We start from the raw sequence: 16,256 nt of genomic DNA on the forward strand, positions 1-16,256 counted from the left end.
AAGTTAAAATTTGAAACAAAGTTACGCCCCATGATTCTCTCAATGACTTTAATTCTAAATTTGAAAAACAGATTTACATATTAGACAAGGGAATATACGAAATTTTATTAGAATCTGTTAATGAGTCTGTAAATTTGCAATGAATTCTCTCTCTCTCTCTCTCTCTCTCTCTCTCTCTCTCTCTCTCTCCAGAAATCATGATCTTGACACTTTTCGCAATTAAGTCACAAAAAGATAATTTTCATGCATTTGTATGCAATTAAAAGAATTAAAAAAAAAAAAATGCAAACTGAAGAAAATCCATGCATTTCAGTCTAACAAATTCCTTGATCGTGGTTTTTTTGTTGTTTTTGTTTGTTTGTTAATAGACCTTTTGGCTTGTTTCTCAATCTATATTAAGACATTTTAAGAAAAGGTGAGGACATCCTCACAATGTCTAGGAGAAAAGACACCCCAGAAAGAAAAAAAGGTACTATTGTGGGCACATGCATGCATGCATGCAATTGTATAGGAACATATACAAAAGTTTAGCCAATATTCTATTTCAAAATGTGTGTGTGCGGGGGGGGGGGGGGGGTCGAGTTGTTTTTGAAAAATAATAAGTCACCTGTCTTTACACCACTTACCCCCTCTATTTAATCTGATTAAAATCTTCGATCCCCTCTTTAATAGTATCTTTTCTTTTTTTTTCTTTTTTGGTCGCTACACGAAGAGGAAAGGATCGAGGAGATGAATTTAATGAAATTCAGCGGTGGATCCAGATGGGAGGATCCAGGGGTCGGACTCCCTCCCCCCTCTTCATTAGAAAGTTTGCTTAAAAGGGGTGTAAGTAACGAATTTTGAAAACCTAAATTAATGGTCGGACCCCCCCCCCTTTCCAAAAATTCCTGGATCCGCCCCCGAGATTTTCTATCTATTCTAAGAATTTTTTGTTGCTTTTGTGTTTTACATTTTGTAGGAAATATTTCAGGGGCCGTAGCTGTAAGGATAGAATCCAGTTTGTGTTCTAACTTAACAGTCTTTGTTTTCTTTTTCTATCACCCTAGAAAAGGGGAACAATCTCCCTTTCGCCGCATAAATTATGATTAAAATGCGATGGTTATTATGATATAGAGATGATAAAATCTATATAGCGCCTTATATCAAACAAATCACTCTAAAGCGCTTTACAAGGGTAAGAAAAGGAATGCTACGATAAAACACAATTAAATGAAATTAAATGACTACTATAACATAAAATCTTATATCCGTAAAATTATATCAAAATAAAACACTATAATTAAGATCGATAGCTTATATATATATATATATATATATATATATATATATATATATATATATCAGCCTTATTTTAGAATTTTCACTGTACAAATTGATAATATAATATGACATAAGCCAGATAATTTTTTCTCTATTACACAACTTTACAAAATTCTTGTACAAAATGTTAATGGACTCTATGAATGGCTTTCTAATGTACCAAACAGCGGCATAGCCTGGGGAAGATAAATATGGAAGCAGAAAGGGCAGGGGGTTTGGGGGCTGCCCTATGTCCCCCAATGGGTCCAGGGCAAAGCCCGGGGGGGGGGGGTAGGGGGACATATAGGGGGAAGCCTCCGGAAGCTGGTGCAGTTTAGACAATTAAGAGAGGTATTTTCAATGTCCCTAATACACACTTTCTTTAATTCTAAAGACAGGCACATGGGGTAAGGACATCGTAACTTCCTTCATTTAAAAAAAAAAACAAAAACAAAACACCGATTATCCATTAGTTTTACTGCAATTTTTTTTTTTTTTTTGAGACGTTTTGTACTTTTTTTACAACTAAATTAAATGTGTTTTTGAATTCCGATCTAATATTCATTTTAACTTGACTTTAAATTATTTCATTTTTAACCGCAACAATATGGAAGCACATGCTTCCGTGCTTCATAGGAAGCTACGCCACTGCCAAATACTTTGTTCCTGATTCTCCGTAACGAAATTTTATCGGGTTCGATATTTTACTTTTAGAAAAATATATAAAAGCGTTCTATTGTCTTTGAGTTTTCATTTCTTTCTTTTTTCTTTTATGAAAAGAAAAATATATTTTAATTGAATATTATCAGCTTAAATCATGCTGTGGCCTATAATATCCTGTAAAAGTATATATTTATAAAACTCTTTTTCTCACATGAATATGTCTCGTGCTTCGACGAGAAACTACGTGACGTCATCATGAAACCCACTTGCCAAGAATGTAACCTTGGAATTATCTGAATTAAGCCCCTGTTTGATGTACTAAAGTCTTATTTTATTGTATCTGAGAATAGCATTGTTATATAATTCAATCTCAATAGTCGAAAAGGTCCTTTCCCCGTCTCAGTGTAGAATGTCTCGACATGAGGGTAAGTCATAATTTCTCATCCAAAATGGCAACTGCCAACGAACTTCTGTTTCCTTATGAGCAATCATATTTTTGACAGAATTGAGACGTTTAAATGAATATCAAGGTGGATAGCAGATATGCATAGAACAAGAATTGAGTTTAATCGAAATTTACGCAGTGATACAATTGTCACGATTTAACGGAAGCTGTAAAACGAAACTAGTATACCAGTGTCCATTGCGTAGTTGTTTTAGAGATGGGTCAAACAATTATTATTACTCTTGAATTAGAAACATATTACACAAAGCAACATAACACATTTAAAGTGTAAGTTAATAGCCTTTATCTTGAAGAATTACCATTCAACTTCACATTCAGGGTTCCAACTTCGACTGAATACCTTAGGGGCCAAGTGGGCCCCTGAATAAGAAATCCTGTTAGCCCACATGAAATTTTAGTAGCCCACTTATTTTACAGGAAAAAAGAAACATCAGGTCACATTGCAATTTATTTAAAAAATTAAAATATCAATATTTAAATTCTGTTTCCTTCTCCGTAATTCTTTCAAATACCTCTCTCATTTCCACTCTAATTTCGTCAACCTAGCAACTTTATGATCTTCTCGGCGTCTGACTTTAACACACGCTTCTTCAGACTTTTTATGTTATTTTGAAATTTCTCGGGTATAGATGCCGTCAAGTTTATAACTTGGGCAGGCTGTCACAACGATTGAACCTTTCGTGTCATGTTTTGTACACACAGCACGTCATTCCCTTTTTGCCGTCATTGAGCCATATTCTCCCCTTCTTTCCACTTGGGTTAAAAGCAGACGATTTCTTTTCGTTTGAAGTAACCCTTGCAGTGATTGGGATAAGCACGCGCCCTGCTCCATAGTCGCATTAAATCAAAAAATGGCGCATAGAATATTGAAACCCTGCACTGTTGTGGCGCACATCGTCGATATACCTAATTTGAGCTTTTCCCCAATGACTTCGTAGATATACGAACTTTTCAACTTTTGAGCTGATCCCCCAATTAAACTATATCGATTAAGTGCTTGAAAAATCTTTATCGCTGTTAATGCTTTAGTAATAGTACCACTTTACGTTCTTTTAAGCGCAAGTATGACTTTAGATTTCCTCAGTGTCTAATCAAACAGTAAAAGGTTATCTGATTGGTTAATACCGTTAAATTGGAATTTTAATGCGCATGGACTGGAGATGCCACAGAAAAAAATTCTTAAGCCTGACAAAGGGCAAACTGACTTTAATTTTCGCCTTAATGATCAGCCAATATTGGCAAGTAGACACTGTAGGAGCAGAAGGAGACGCTGACGACCTGTAAATTATAATCTAAACAATACTGACAGATTCCAATGCCATAGATAACTTTACTTTTATTATTTGTGTTAAATTTACGTTTTGTTAAAGTAAGGATTCTCATCGTGATTGTCCGCGTCATGAATATTGGTGCGTCATCTCAGTACACTACATGTAAATTATATTTTGACGTAAGATGCATACATGTAGTATTTAATTTCTTGATGCAAGAGTATAAACGATGCATGTGAAATATAGATAGTCTAGTAATTAGCGCCAAGAATTTACAGGTGTACATGAATGAGTTCAAAATTTTCAAGTGCTGTCGTTTGGATTACACGCAATTAATAAACATCCCCGAAAGGAGTCAAGATAAATGCATTGAACAACCAACACGGGTAGAACAGGTACCTGAACGCTTCTTAATAGTATAAAAGGTTTATTCCCACGTAGATTTTGCGTAATTCACTTTACTGCAAATACATGTATAGTATATCGACCTCAGGAAATAATCCCAGAAATTAATGTACTTAAAAAATGAATAGTGTGACCATGAATTTACATTTAGATTGTGCAATATTTGTATACTTTTAATGCGGATAAAACTGTTTATTGTACTGAACTATACGTGTATGATATGTGGGGCAGAAATGTACGAGAAATATTTCATCTTTATATTGGAGACAAACGATTGAAAAGTTTCAAATTTGGGGAAAGGAGTAAATACATTTATTGACAATGTTTCTCATGAATATAGTCGTAAAATAATCAAAAATGCTTGTCAAAGTCAATTTGACATATTTGGGTACAAATGTACATTGAAATGTACAGTGTAGCATCGGTTGTTTTTTGGGTTTTTTTTAATGTAGGGGAGGGGACTTGAGAAAGAAAAATAGCAAACTTATAGAGAATTCTTGTAAAGTGAGACAAAATAAAATGATAAATTGTGCTTTTGCCCAAACTTGAAAATGTTACAATGATAATTCGGGTGGGTCGAGGTATTTATTACTGAAACTGCCTCATTTTCGTACACGTACCAGCGCTCGTTCAACGTTGCTCATTCTTCGCTACATGTACATGTATAAGGGTTAAATTCATAACTGAAGGCTCTTGCATTTTTCTGTCATTCAGAACTCCTCCCACTTTTTAACCAAACGATACTTGTGTTTTGTAATGATACTAACAATGATTTATTCTATTCTTTGATATTGATGAGTGATCTGCAGTTTTCCTTGAATTTTCGCAGTTGATAATCCTGATATTTGTACTTAATAAATTAAATTTCTGATATAATAAGAAAGTTTACTCTTATGCACAAGTTCGTTTTTCATTCAGTGATTTTTTAAGACCCATTTTAGGTCTGAATATAGGCTCTTTCCCCTCCCAAAAATTACCAATTTTTTCCCAATTTTACTTGCACTTTTCCCATTAAAGGTATAGGGTCTAAGATATTGGTGACATTTTGCACATTCCAAAAAGGTGGCAAAATTTAAGATCATAATTAGAAAATCACAAAAAGTTTTTCAGAATGTTTACAAACACATTGGATGCGATAGTAATTACAAAATAATTCTCTGTTCTCATTTGCCTAAACTGGTACCCTGTTGACTTCGCATCTGTAGCCACCAATCAGCAGGGTACCAGTTTAATATATTGTCCTCCAGACAAAAATATTTTTAAAGGGCTAAAACGTCAAAATGACTTCAATTTCAATGCGCTGCAGCTATAGATAACTCATAATTAATACTACAAATTTGTTTTTTGGAGTTCTTGCAAAATACTGTGATGTCATTTTTGAGATAAAAGATAGACCCTATGCCTTTAATGAAAACTGACGAAAAATGTATTTGTTAAAAAAATAAGTTCAATGTGAATAGTTTATGTACAACATGACAAAGACGCATCAATTCTAAATGATTTAGAAAGAATCTATATTATAGTCGAAAATTTTAAGTCGAGCTTTAAGAAAAGAAAGTTAAATATGTAAATTAAAAAAAGAATGACATCAATTTGTGTTTGTTTTCTTGTTTGATATATATATTTAGCATATTTACAATAATGACTAGGTTTTCCCAATTTTATCAAAATGTTGACAATATTTCCCAATGCGAAAGCCACAGGACCGTTTTGAAAAATGTCGAAAAATCCCTGTCATTTTTGCCTTGCTATGAAAATCGATCCTTTGACTTTGATGTTCTGAATGACAGTGAACGCTTTGTGAACGGTGAGTGCAAAACTGTGAATGCACAGAGAGTGAATGGTGAACGCAGGGAAAGTGAATGGTGAACGCATGGAGAGAGCATGGTGAGCGAACGGAAAAATGGTAAAGGAGAACGTTTCAGGGAATGTACACATCTTTTAAAAAGGAGTGCATCTGATTAATGGTAGACAGATGAAAGGAAAAATATCCCGTCTAAATTGAGATGAATATTTTAAGACAAATTTATCTCAGTGTAGAGTGAATCAATGCATTCTTTCACATTTTTTGACATTGTGTAGTTCAATTATTTGCATCCACTACTTCCATGACTAATTCATAAAAATATCACTAACAGGTATTAAAACTGTTTTACATGATCTATGCACATTTAAAAGTATGTGATAAACATTCTCAAGGCAAGAAAGAAATGAAGTTACAAATGAGTAAAATACTTTCATTGTCTATTGTAAATCAATCTGGTCTATAGAATTTGAAATTGTGGTAGACTGATAGTCTATAATGTAGAAAAATAAGTTTAATACAGCGTATCTAATTTCTTCACTTCCTCTTAAGGAGGTACTCTACATCGTCATAATGGCTGACTTCCTTTTAAACATGGAGGAAAAAATCAATATCAGCAATATTTGACATTTCCTTTTCAATTTAAATACCTAGCCGAGTAGCTCAATAAGTTAGCATACCGACTGCTGAACTGTAGGTTGCAGGTTCAAGTCCAGCAGGGGTTTTAAAAAATTTTTCAGATTATCTTCTACTAAAATTATTTTTTGACAAAATAAAGTAAATTTGAAAAATTTCAACTTCAAAATATTGTTCATATCCTCCACTTTTCATCCACATAAAATTTCTCTGGTGTAGCATACCTTCTTAAATAGAAAATAGAGGTTAATAAAGGTTGCCTTTGGTTCATACCCTAGTTAGTAGGACAATTATTCCAATGTTCTTTCTTTCTCCCATATATATGATACACCAACCAATCACATCCATTGTTTGAAAACTGACACATGCACAGTTTCATTACAAGATTGTAATGTATTTCTACCACTCTAACCCCTCATAGAAGGCAGGGTTAGTTGGTTAGAGTTCAAATGTCACAAAACGTCGTTTATACCAATTATCGATTCTATTTTTCATAATCGATTGTCGCCTGTATACTAATTAATATCTAATCCAAGATTAATCTGACTGTTAATCCCATTTTATATCAAGACATGTGCGGGGGAGAGTCAGAGTGGACTCCACATTGAAAAGTGGGAATTCAGTGACACCAGCTAGTGTGTATGCTGCACATATCCATAAAACTAAATAGAAATAACCCCCAAAATAATACATATTTATTAACTACATGTAAATACCGATTATATCGTTCATTGATCGATACAGTTCTTCCGATTATGATTGATTATGAAATTTTGTAATTTTCCAACACTAATTGCAACTCGGATAGCCCTAGTTTGTACTCAGGTATTACAGTATACCTTATTGTATACAAAAGTTTTTGACTGGAATGTAATATTATGTAGTACAACATATAATTTTACTTTCTTTTGTTTTAGGGGTCAGCTGTGATTCTTGTTTAAAAGGAAATTTTCGAGGACGTCGCTACAAATGTCTAGTATGCTACGACTATGACCTGTGCTCAACTTGTTATGAGGCTGGCGCTACGACAACCAGACACACAGCTGACCACCCAATGCAATGTATCCTCACCAGGAATGACTTTGGTAATTCTAAGTCTTAAGTAACTATGCTGAATGTACTCTTCATAAAAAATTGGAATTCTTGGTCTGACCAATAGTCCTCATGGGAATTGTTGATTCCACAGAAACTTTTAATTTTGCTTGAATTCATGATTTACAGAAAAACAAGGTCCTTGTGATTAATTTTGTTTATGTTCATTTAAAATATTAGGGCTGTTCGAAAACAAATTGCAAACGCTGTAAATTGCGATTGTGGGTTATATTTTAATTCTAGAAATTCATTGGAAGTATTTTTTAAAAATCATGCATATCTATTGCAAATTTTATAGAAAAAAAATCAACAACTTACACGGCAGATTGCGAGTTCATAGAGCAACATTCACTGGTATCATTAGAATAAGGCATCTGTCTGTGTGCATGGAACCACATTGTTTCCTTCAGACATGCTGTTCAACCATGTTTCCATACTGTACACACATACATTATCACATACCAGAGACTTAGTTTGTGTTTACCTTAGAACTAGCAAACCTCTCAGTCCTACTGAATTTGAAAAATTGACATGTGCAAAAGATAGAAAATAAAAGACCCAATAAAGTGTTGGTTTAATTAAATTAAATCCAATATAGCATATGTTGCTAGTGTAAATAATGTACCACATCAGAAAAAGTTGGCCATTATACAACCCGAGAGGGTAGGGGTAAACCAAACCTCTGATATATACAGCAGTGAGAATGGCATACCCAGCATCAGAGAAGAATATGTAACTGTCTGTGTCTCTCTGATGTAGTCAGGATGTGATGTAGTTTCCTTAATTTATCACGTTTATTGTCAGAATTTTCCTTATCTACATCTATGTGGTTTTAAAGTTTCTCTGGGGTGATTAATGTGTGTAAATTGTTGTTAGCCTAGATGCAAAAAAATACAGGACTATTTACTTAGTAATTGCTCTAACGTTTTCATAAGGTATTTTAATACCAGTACATATATTTGAATAGTAATCGTGGTAATGTATCTATTGAAATTAATTTTTATTAGTTACAGTCTAATAAGAATAAGGCATCGTAAGATGGTCAAAACTCTTTGATTGCATTTGCAATACTCTTTGTGTATCTAGAGGAAAGTTTAATGATGAGTCTTTGTAGTTGTCAGGAAAACTAATACAGAATTTTAGATTTCATCAGTACGTTAATACAAGCATTAAATGTTCTACCACTTAGACTTATACTATGGAGGAGAAGCTCTCACTGCAGAACAACCTCAGTCTTTCACTTGTCCTTACTGTGGGAAGATGGGCTACACTGATGCCACATTACATGACCACGTCACCGCAGAACACGGAGAATCTTCCACAGAAGTGGTGGGTATCAAAATGAACCACAGAAGTGGTGGGTATCAAAATGAACCACAGAAGTGGTGGGTATCAAAATGAACCACAGAAGTGGTGGGTATCAAAATGAACCACAGAAGTGGTGGTGTCACAGTCAAAATTAACCACAGAAGTGGTGGGTATCAAAATTAACCACAGAAGTGGTGTTATCAGTTAATGGTTATGAACACTAAATTTCGCACAGTTTGCTGTGTACTTGAACATTCTATTAAGAGCTATCCTTGTAAAGCAGTTGGATTAAAGTTGACATTAATTACAGGTTTGTCCCATCTGTGCATCACACCCAGGAGGAGATCCTAATTGTGTTACTGACGATTTCGCGGAACATCTCTCAATACAACATAGAACACCAAGAGAATTCATATCCTTTGAAAGTTATCACATTTAAAGGGGCATGAACACAATTTGAGTTTTAAAAAAAATTCTAATTTTATTTTTTCATTTTTAGCTCACCTGAGCTGAAGGCTTACATGAGCCTTAATGATCAAAACTTTCGGTTGTCTGTCGTTGATGTCATTGTCTTTGTAAACTTTTCATATTTTTATTTTCTTCTCCAGAACCACTTGGCCAATTTATTTAAACTTGGCACAAATCATCCTTTGATGAAGGGGATTCAAGTCTTTTCAAATGAAGGGCAGTGAATGGGATTCATGTCTGTTCAAATGAAGGGCAGTGAATGGGATTCATGTCTGTTCAAATGAAGGGCAGTGAAGGGGATTCAAGTTTGTTCAAATGAAGGGCAGTGAAGGGGATTCACACCTGTTGAAATGAAGGGCAGTGAAAGGGATTCACACCTGTTCAAATGAAGGGCAGTGAAGGAGATTCAAGTTTGTTCAAATGAAGGGTAACACCCTTCTCCAAGGGAAGATAATAGCGAAAAGACACTGACAAATTTTTTAAAATGTTTTTCTCGAGAACCAGCTGGCCAATCTCAATCAAACTTGGTACAAGTTATTCTTGGGGGGAAGGGGATTCCAGAGTTCTTGAAATTTCTTTTGAAGTGTCAGACATTTGGTCTGACACTGTTAGAAATAGTATCAGCCCAATCAAAATTTTGTCAGTCCAGAAAACAATGCATTGTTTTTTAGGCTTTTATAAATTTTATTTATTAGCTCACCTGAGCTGAAAGCTCAAGTGAGTTTTTCTGATCGCCTGTTGTCCGTCTGTCCTTCTGTCTGTAAACTTTTGAAGAAAAGTTCAAAAGTCACTATGGTTTTTTTTAACACATGCATTTCATTATCTGTTTAACATTTAAAGTGAAAATTCTTCCTTAACTAATTTACGATGAACCTGCAGGAATTCGACATGTTCGTAGAATCCCACACCCAGGACGGGGTGTCAGTGGCACGAGAACGAGACGAGCCAACATGCACTTCTCGTCGGGAGGGTCCGCACTGTCAGGCTTGTCCCCGGGAACACGTGATACCATGGATCCTATCGCAGAGTTATTGTCTCAGCTGTCCAGTGTTCGAAGTCGGGCTGCAGCAGCACAGAACGTGTCATCACAGTTACAACAGCTGGAGATGCAACTGCAATCCACTAGGTATAGTTACGTTGCTAATTACAGCAAATACTTGTATATTATAATCACTATAAAGTATGTACATCGTAATACGTATATAGCTAATGATAGCAAATACCGCACTACAGTTGAGCTCATCAGGCAGTGTATGTTAACTTTTCTGATGTGGATTTATCCATTTCTGTTTCCTTGTATCCATTTGAAAAAAGTAAATTTTCTTTAGATTGCACATCAAGTTTGTCAAAATCATTGCCTTTGGACTAGACCAGAATATGAGTTCAATGTTCACTAATGATATGTTTAGTAGATATAGATCTCGAAATCTCATGAAAAATACCATAGGTTGTCAAACTGTCAGATCTATACTGATATATTCAGATTTTGAAATGATGATGATCCTCTGTGTAGCAGTTTCAAATTTTGCACAGAAATATGGCAAATGTCAAGAAATTGTCTTTTGTAATATGAAACACTATTTTTATGTAATGTTGACTTAGATTGGTTATTATCGCTGAGATCTACCAGTTTAAAGAGTCTGAAAGAGTCTGAAAATTCTTAATGTCTGGTGAAATGTGAAAGTACATTTCATAACTAGGACTGGTAAAATTATCAAAATGATGGGTTGGCAAGAAGCATATTTCTCAAACTCTTGAAATCCTGGTAACCATGGCAAGCTTTGAAGCACCAATGTTATACTATAATCTAGTATCATGCCATCATGTGTGTCCGCCATGAGATATTTCTGCCAATTAGCTTCATACACTGAATGAATATCTTGAGGAACCTTAGTTTAGAAAATATTGAAATATATTCAAATGCATCAGAACTTGGGTACATTTTTTTAGTCATTTTTGAATGTCCCTCATTGAAACAAGTAAAATCTTTTATTTCATATAAGAGAGCATAACCAATATAGTCTCCCAGAATTTGTCTGATATTTACAGTCATTTGTATGATATTTACAGTCATTTGTCTGATATTTACAGTCATTTGTCTGATATTTACAATCATTGTCTGATGTCTCCCAGAATTTGTCTGATATTTACAGTCATTTGTCTGAAATTTACAGTCATTTGTCTGATATTTACAGTCATTTGTCTGATAATTACAGTCATTGTCTGATATTTACAGTCATTTGTCTGATGTTTACAGTCATTTGTCTGAATTAAGTCATTTATCGATGTTTACAGTCATTTGTCTGATATTTACAGTCATTTGTCTTATAATTACAGTCATTTGTCTGATAATTACAGTCATTTGTCTGATATTTACAATCATTTGTCTGATATTTACAGTCATTTGTCTGATATTTACAGTCATTGTCTGATATTTAGTCATTTGTCTGATGTTTACAGTCATTTGTCTGAATTAAGTCATTTATCGATGTTTACAGTCATTTGTCTGATGTTTACAGTCATTGTCTGATGTTTACAGTCATTTGTCTGATGTTTACAGTCATTTGTCTGATGTTTACAATCATTTGAAGTACATAACATCGACATGTATTTTACTTCGTTGACCTAAAGTCAACATTGTGCATGAGTGTAACATTAAAGAATTTGACTGTTGAAAATATATGATGCTCAATTTCATTGGTTGAATAATAGGCTTTGCAAAAATTTTGTTTTACTAAGGAAATTATCGTATTTGATATCGGCAATGTTTCCTGCCATATCTGATGTATATAATTCATAGGAACTGTTCATCTTATTTTGCTGTTGATTAGGGCCACATGCTTTTCTAGACCATGAACAACCCATGATTTATACATGTGTATTCTGTGCAAAAAAAGTCCCTTCAAATTTTTCAAAGAAAAATACATTAATCTTCAGAATCAAAACATCAGAAGACAGATATTTGCAAATTAAAATTGTGAATGTTGTGGAATTCATATGTCTATAATTTGATTGTGTATTGATAGCATAGAAATGAGTTTTAAGTGTACTGTGTACATTATTGGGGCCACATTTGGAGGGAGTAAAATCCTACATGACTTTTAATTCTGACTGTAGTTTGGAGAGCTCACAACACTCTTCTCTACCCTACAGACAACAACTGGAGAGGCTGCCAAATCGTCGCCAGGCCGAGTCTAATAAAAGTAATGTGACAAATTCAGCGAATTCAGGGAGCTCGACAGATGCCCAGAATGGACAAGCCCAGGCTAACGGTAGCAGTGCCACCAAGTCAAACTCTCCTTATTTGTTAGTCAGGTAAAACAATAGTGCAAATATTTTTAAAAATACAGTGTAGATTTTGATATCTTCATTGCTTTAATACATTATTTAATGGATAATGCATTTATCCAGAATAGGATTTGTATTTGATGTGAAATACCAGAAATAGTTTATTTACAATATTTTCTAAAATTGATCTTCAGGTGCATGGAAAATGATGAAAACACTGGTAAGAGTGTAGGTCAGGAGACCTATGATAGAAGCATATTTGTGCAAGAACTTTTGTTGTCAACACTGACAGAGCAACTACACGTGTTAGAGGAAGCATCAGTCTGTTTAGAGGATGAGGCTCCCCGATTGTCTCCCCCTTGTAGTGAGGCCAGAGAGAGCATGTCACCATCAAATTTTACCACACAGAACAAAGTTCCCACTACAAAGCCATCTCCATCAGAGAAGAGTAGTTCTACAACAGTGGCCAAGACACAGCCGGCAGGCGGAGGAGGTGGTGGGGGTGTTCACGGATCACCAATGTCAAGCTCTCGCGGGGGCTCATCTCAAGGAGCAACCCCGGTACGACAAGGTCACAGTTCACATGGAGGAGTATCAATGTATAATTCACACCCGGGGGGTAACCCAATGTCTGCATTAGCAGGAGCCAGCATGGGGTCAGGTAACCCTGTACCCCTGCCAGGGCGACCCCTGTCGGGCGGTCGAGAGAGAGACAATAGAATGAATCCAGCTGCTGTCAAGAAAACGATGTTTAAGCCAATGCCAACATCTCAAATGTCAGATCGTGAACCCCCTCCTCACTGAGGCAAGCAGTGGAGGCTGAACATTATTCAGAATAACTTTATCCAAAAGACAATGGATACGTGTTAGTATAAATAATATTTATTGCTTGTAACTAAAGTTTTTCTTGTTTCATTGACCTATTAATTCATGGAAATTTTTTAGTGTTTAATTGTCGCTTAATTCGACAAGTATTATACGCTAAGTTGTGTATGGAACTGTTTATAGTAGCAAGTGGTGTTTCATTTGCTACAGTGGTTTTTTTTTCTTAAATCTGTACAATTTCTTATATCATGAGAATTTATCTTGTTCCCCGATATTGGAATTGCCTATCCGCTGTGATATATAGTATGTGCTATCCATTTATGCTACATGTAGGAATCCAGTACTACAAGGCCATTCCAAACTTATGTTTGTTTTTCAAGTAGCAAGAAAGAGACAAGTATGAGATTGTAAACCCCAACCATCAGTATATTTGTGCTCTGCAGAAGAACTTTATTTTCAAGTTTTTTATTTTCTCATTTTTGAAATGAAACTGTCAGAATTATAACTGCTATGTGTTCTATGACGTGGTAGATTTTATAATAATTTTGACTCTCTTCTTTTCAAAGCATAGTTTATGTACCTGAAAGTACACATATTGCTTGAATATTGTTTCCCAACATTATGCAAGAAGTATAGGGGATTTTAAAAAGGGAATTAAATGCAAGTATAATACCTGACAACCAGTCAAAAAAGTTTTCCGAGGTTGATGATTTCCTTACATTGAACATGGTGGCAATATAGCCTAGAGCTACAAAATTGTTGTTTATATGTGTACTACTTGCACAGTTTCTTGCTTTGAAGGACGACTTTCCCTATTTTATGTTTTCTTCAATATTACATGAGAGTACATGTGTACATCTTTGAAGTGGCATGATTGAAATCAACCACTTGTATATGTAAACAGAGAAGATGATCTATATATATATCAAATGTCGTTTTGATATTTTATGAAGACCCTAGAAATGTTCCAAGTTGATATAATTATCTGTTGGGGGAAAAAATCAAAATAATCATCAGTAAGAGATAATAGATTGATTTCAGCATACACAATATACACTGTACATGTATGTGTGTGTAGGTCATTGTTGCCTGTGATTTATAATCTTACTGTGTATGGTCATCATACAAAATGGAGAACAGTTATTGTACCTATAACCCATGTTGTTGCTTAGTTTTCTCACATGGACACGCTTTGTCGACAACCAAGTGTATGGAATACGTACACCAAAGAATAGGGAAACGTAACAAGTATACACAAACCAAGGAATAGGGAAACGTGGGTGTACGTAACGCGTATACTAAGGAATACAGCAAAGTAACAAATGTCTGTAATAGTACGAAAAGTAATAGACGTAATACGTACACTGATGCATAGGAGAAAGTAAGTGTGTGTAATACGCACTTCGAGGACTAGGGAAAAGTAAATCGGACATGGAAATCTAGCTGTGATGTGCGGTGACATCAACAGAAGGCGAAAACCATGGCTTCAAAACTAGTGTGATCTTTTATCAAAATAATTCTGAAATGTTTGTTCCTATCTGACTAGGATTATCTACAGAGCACAGATGTTTTTTAATGAAAATTGGCCATCAGGAATCTGTTCTGTTTGTGTACTGTAGAATGATTGCATGTTGTCTTGCATTGGGGAATAGTATGGTTACAGTGAGCACAAATCTTGTGTCTGGGTCAATAGTCCGTTATGTAAGTAAGTGAGTGAGAAGTTCATTTGAAATGGAATAAATTCCTAATGTAAAATTAATGATGTGTTATTTAGATTTTTTCTAAGTGTATTATAAAATACTCCAGAGAGGAATCTTTAATTATTCCAGACATTTCCATTGCAGGGAATAAATACAAATCTAGAAATACTGCATTTTATATACTGTAGATTTCTAAATATACGCGAGGAATTTATTATCGCTTAATTTACTTGCGAAATAGAATTCTTCCCTTTCATTTTTCTGTTCGAATACATGCAAGAACTACTGATTAATAGACACACAGATTCATGTTAAGGAGATTTGACGTATACAAGTCATTTCGCCATATTTTAAAAGTACTCTCGAAAAAAAGAAGAAATCAACAGTACATAGGGGTGCAAGCAAAGTATATTTGACACTGTTCAGACGGGGTCATATCAATTTACAGTCAATACCTAGAGATGCAAAGGGGTCACCCTAGGAAATAGAAAGGTTTACAGAAGGATCCAATCCATATTTGTAAAAGTTTATTCACAGATAATTTACATGGAGCTGTGATACAGGTATGCAGTTTTCTCAAGATCATTGATAAAGGATCCAAACTTAGATTAATAATTATATACCCATGAATTGAGGGTTTCCTTTTGTAGAAAATTCCCACGTGCACTCGCGGTATCCAAGTGGGTAGGATGCTCACTTCACAATCATAAGTCCTTGGTTTGATTATCAATCGCAGCACTGTGACAGTTCCTTTGCTGTCGGGGCGACAGTTCCTTTGCTGTCAGAGTGACAGTTCCTATGCTGTCAGAGTGACAGTTCCTATGCTGTTGGAGGATTGATAGCCAAGTTGATCAGGTTTGAGAGCACCAGACAAGTTAATTGGGGAGCTTGGATTTGAATCTCGGTCTGGTCCGTTGCATTTGGTGTCGTAGCCCCTGGAACTAACAGGTGAAAATGTTTGCCAGGGGTAAAGGTCCTGGGTTGATGTCTTCCAAGTGTAAAGACATCTACATGTATTTAATGAGGAAGGA

General features: G+C 35.0%; 1 protein-coding gene across 2 annotated transcripts; it reads left to right on the forward strand.

Moving 5' to 3' along the window:
* Positions 1-2,182: 2,182 nt before the first annotated feature.
* LOC125658989 (E3 ubiquitin-protein ligase KCMF1-like) lies at positions 2,183-15,284 on the forward strand. 2 transcript variants are annotated; one of them, XM_048890465.2, is made up of 7 exons: positions 2,183-2,387; positions 7,462-7,629; positions 8,826-8,965; positions 9,255-9,355; positions 10,278-10,538; positions 12,566-12,727; positions 12,895-15,284. In XM_048890465.2, the coding sequence occupies exons 1-7, from the start codon at positions 2,372-2,374 to the stop codon at positions 13,502-13,504; spliced, it is 1,458 nt and encodes a 485-aa protein (XP_048746422.1). In that variant the 5' UTR covers positions 2,183-2,371; the 3' UTR covers positions 13,505-15,284. The 2 variants fall into 2 exon arrangements, with proteins under 2 accessions (XP_048746422.1, XP_048746421.1); XM_048890464.2 differs by having other exon boundaries at positions 2,184-2,387; positions 12,530-12,727.
* The last annotated feature ends 972 nt before the right edge of the window (positions 15,285-16,256 follow it).

This window comes from Ostrea edulis, chromosome 9, assembly GCF_947568905.1.
Source record: "Ostrea edulis chromosome 9, xbOstEdul1.1, whole genome shotgun sequence".
NCBI classification, from domain to species: domain Eukaryota; kingdom Metazoa; phylum Mollusca; class Bivalvia; order Ostreida; family Ostreidae; genus Ostrea; species Ostrea edulis.